Source organism: Chrysochloris asiatica, unplaced genomic scaffold (genome assembly GCF_000296735.1).
Source record: "Chrysochloris asiatica unplaced genomic scaffold, ChrAsi1.0 scaffold00213, whole genome shotgun sequence".
NCBI classification, from domain to species: domain Eukaryota; kingdom Metazoa; phylum Chordata; class Mammalia; order Afrosoricida; family Chrysochloridae; genus Chrysochloris; species Chrysochloris asiatica.
Window position 1 is genome coordinate 4,676,535 of NW_006408731.1, and position 3,200 is coordinate 4,679,734.

A 3,200-nucleotide genomic window follows, 5' to 3' on the forward strand; every position below is an offset into this window, starting at 1 on the left:
AGCACAAGTAAACATCTTTCTGTTATGAAAAATAATAGATAACATAAATTGTACACGTCAAGTGCAAATCACTATTCTGTATGATTTATATATATATATATATATATATATATATATATATTAGCATATTAGAAATGCCCAACAGAGGGAGCCACTTATTATGATTACTCTGCAAACCTTGTAGTCATCCTGAAGATTTGTCATTACCAATGCTGGGTACAGTTTACCTGAGCAGAAAGGTGAATGTCACTGGAAAATGACGAGGGGGCCTTAAGGAACAGAGAAGAGCATTGCACAGAGTAGGAGGGAGCAGCTGAAATCCTTCTCTTGGTTCAGGGACCCTCATGGTTTTAAAAGCCAGCTATCATTGTTGGCCAACTAACTAACACCCCCCAGTTATTAACAAACCCTAAATTTCCCTTCAAAGGCAAGCTGCTGCCCCATCTTTGTGGCTGGCAAGGTATGGGATATGGATCCTGAAGTCTAAGGAGCAGCCTCCTCAGAGGATGTTACTGTCTTCTCAGGTTCTTCTCCTAGATCCACAATGCGGATAGTATTTTCCTTCTTGGAAAGCCAGAAGGCAGGGTAGACAGGCTTGGAAAAAAATGCAAACTTGTGAACCAGAGTCACAGAGCCAGGCTCTATGCCATAGAAGGAGAGGGTTTCTCCTGGGAAGTCAATATATATTCCCCAGCCTCCCGAAAGGGCTAGCTTTGAGCGGGGTCTCTATGTCACTGTGCCAGGCCCGGAATTCCTTCCCATTCCAATGGAGGCTCCAAGAGAAGTTGTTTCCAGAAATGCCGCTGTTACACTCTTCCCCTTTCCTATCGATGCTTTCGTAGGTCAAGCCAACATAGGTGCCTGGCCCAGAGAGCTCTACTTCAAAATAGTACCAGTGCAGGTACAGGCTCTGCTGGGTTAGCACCTGCCGCCAGTGCCCAAACCTGCTGGGGTGGTCAGGGTAAGGATGCTCCCAAGGCGTGGTGTTGGTGACCTTGCGGTTGTACTCCTGGAACCGGAAATATTTGTGTGCTGTGTCCCGGTCAAACGTGATATTATAGGCATACTGGAGGAATTCTTCTCTGCTGCTGGGCTCAGGATTTGAAGTCTAGTATTTGTGCTGAATGACGGTAGACACTTGAGTTCTGATGTCATATTTCTCATCCTTGGAAAACTCCTGGAACTTTTCCTTACAGTTTTGCAGCTGCTGGATTAAGTCTTCAGTGGAGTCTGTAATGACCTTATAGATGCCAGAGAGCTATCCTTCAGTGTAATGTAGACACTTGGGAAAGTACTGTCCTCTGTGGTCTTAAACTTGCTGTATTCCTCCAGGAACAGGACAATGTTGCTGATGGTGGCCACCCTCTCCAGCTCCTGCTTGCTTTTCTCCATTTCGGCATGCCTGTGCTCCAGATGGGCCTTGATGCCATTGGTCTGACTCAGGGCAGCTTGCTCTTTCTCCTTTAAGAAGAGAATCACCTCAGCCTGGGCCTTCCTCACAGCTGCCAGGAGACCCTCAAACTATTTCTCAGCCACCACCTTCACCTCAGAGACGGACACCAAAACAGATTTATGGTTTCCTTGGAGCCTGACAATGGCATTTTTATTCAACTTGAGTTTCTGCTCCAAGTCCAACTTGGTGCACCAAAGTTCAGTCTCCTTGTTCCTGCGGGCTTGTCCAGGGAGACAGTGGTGTGGCCCCTGTGCTCATTCTGGCCACACTCCTCACAGATGCACTGTTGGTCAATGTGGCAGAAGGCGACCAGTGGGAGGTGGTGGGCAGGGCAGATCTGCAGATCCTGGTCCCTCACCGGCTCGGTCAGCTGGTGACTGTGGAGCCTGCTGTTCTCCTGGTGTGTCCGCAGATGCTCCTCACAGTAATTCACCATGCAGGTCAGGCAAGACTTCACAGCTCTGACCCTGCTGCCCCCCAGGCAGAAGTCACACAGGATGTCCTTCTCCTCACCCTGGCCCTCACCTTCACTCTCACCATCAGGAGCCCTCTGCTCTGAAGAGCCACTCTCCTGTCCCTCAGGCCCCCCGAGAGTCCCCCAGTCTTCTTCTGTTGGGCTGGCTGCCCCAGAGTTTGGGCTGAGAGGGGCCAGGGTATGAGTTGTGCCCTAGGCAGTGAGTGGCCCTGGAGCTACAAGATCCAGCTCAGCCATTGGGAGACTCGGCCACTGCCTCAGCTGTCCTTCCTCTGTTTGAATTAATATTTTTGAACTTTAGTTTTTTTCCTCATGTGTGTTCTCATGGCTCAAATTATTTTAACATTACAGAGAATAAATGAAATGCTTACTTTTCAACAGGTCTTTCTGTTTGTAACAAAGCCTTGAAATAAAAATCTTTTAGTCTCCTAATTAGATATTGCAAAGCTGTTTCCTTTAATTTTTCCTTAGTCATGATATGTTGTTGGTAAGTGCTGTCGAATCCTGGTTTGGCACTGTTGTATAGGCACTCAACTGTAAGGTCAGTTTGAACTGCAAGGCTGGCGGTTCAAACTCACAGCCACTGTCAGTTAAGCTGACAGTTTATAAAAATAAATTAATTGATGAAATGAGTATTCTGACAAATTTGCTATTTGAAACAGAAAATTCTCAATGGAGGATGCCACATATGGAGTTGCAAAATTTTGTACCCACAAATTTTTTAACATTTTTGTCATAACAACTGTTATCATTAGAATAGAGTCAAATTACTAACAGGAGACACCAGACTGCAGGTAATATTGTGCTCTATAAAGAAAAATTAGAATCCTATAAGAAAAAGGGGAAACAGAAGCACATATTCAAAGCTAATTCTCCCCTTGAATGAATCCTTAAATATGGTCAGCTTTTTTTTTTTTTTTAATATATAATTCTTTACTCTTCCTTTCTTCACCATCGTGTGACCACTGCTACGTACCATCTTCACAATGTCTTCTCATAAGACTTTTAGGATCAAGAGATTCCTGGCCAAGAAACAAAAGCAGAATCGTCCCATTCCCCAATGGATTCGAATGAAAACAGGGAATAAAATCAGATACAACTCCAAGAAAAGACACTGGAGAAGAACGAAGCTAGGTCTCTAAGGAGTGGCCCATGTTCACTAAGGAGTGGCACATGTGGATGGCGCAGCACGTAATAGACCCAAGTCCTAGAACCCCCTACCATAGCAAGTTCAATTTTGCCAAGATTTGATCAGTTGAACATGTTTTGCAA

At 45.3% G+C, this 3,200-nt stretch overlaps 1 protein-coding gene and 1 pseudogene across 1 annotated transcript; one reads left to right on the plus strand and one right to left on the minus strand.

Annotated features, from left to right (window-relative positions):
* Window positions 1–483: 483 nt before the first annotated feature.
* Window positions 484–2,165, minus strand: LOC102830039 (annotated as a pseudogene).
* Window positions 2,166–2,914: 749 nt separating this feature from the next.
* On the plus strand, window positions 2,915–3,070 carry LOC102830422 (60S ribosomal protein L39-like). Its single transcript, XM_006872824.1, has one exon. The coding sequence runs from the start codon at window positions 2,915–2,917 to the stop codon at window positions 3,068–3,070; it is 156 nt and encodes a 51-aa protein (XP_006872886.1).
* Window positions 3,071–3,200: the final 130 nt, after the last annotated feature.

Coding starts and splice junctions, on each gene's coding strand:
- LOC102830422 (XM_006872824.1), top strand. CDS start 2,915: ATGTCTTCTCATAAGACTTTTAGGATCAAGAGATTCCTGGCCAAGAAA.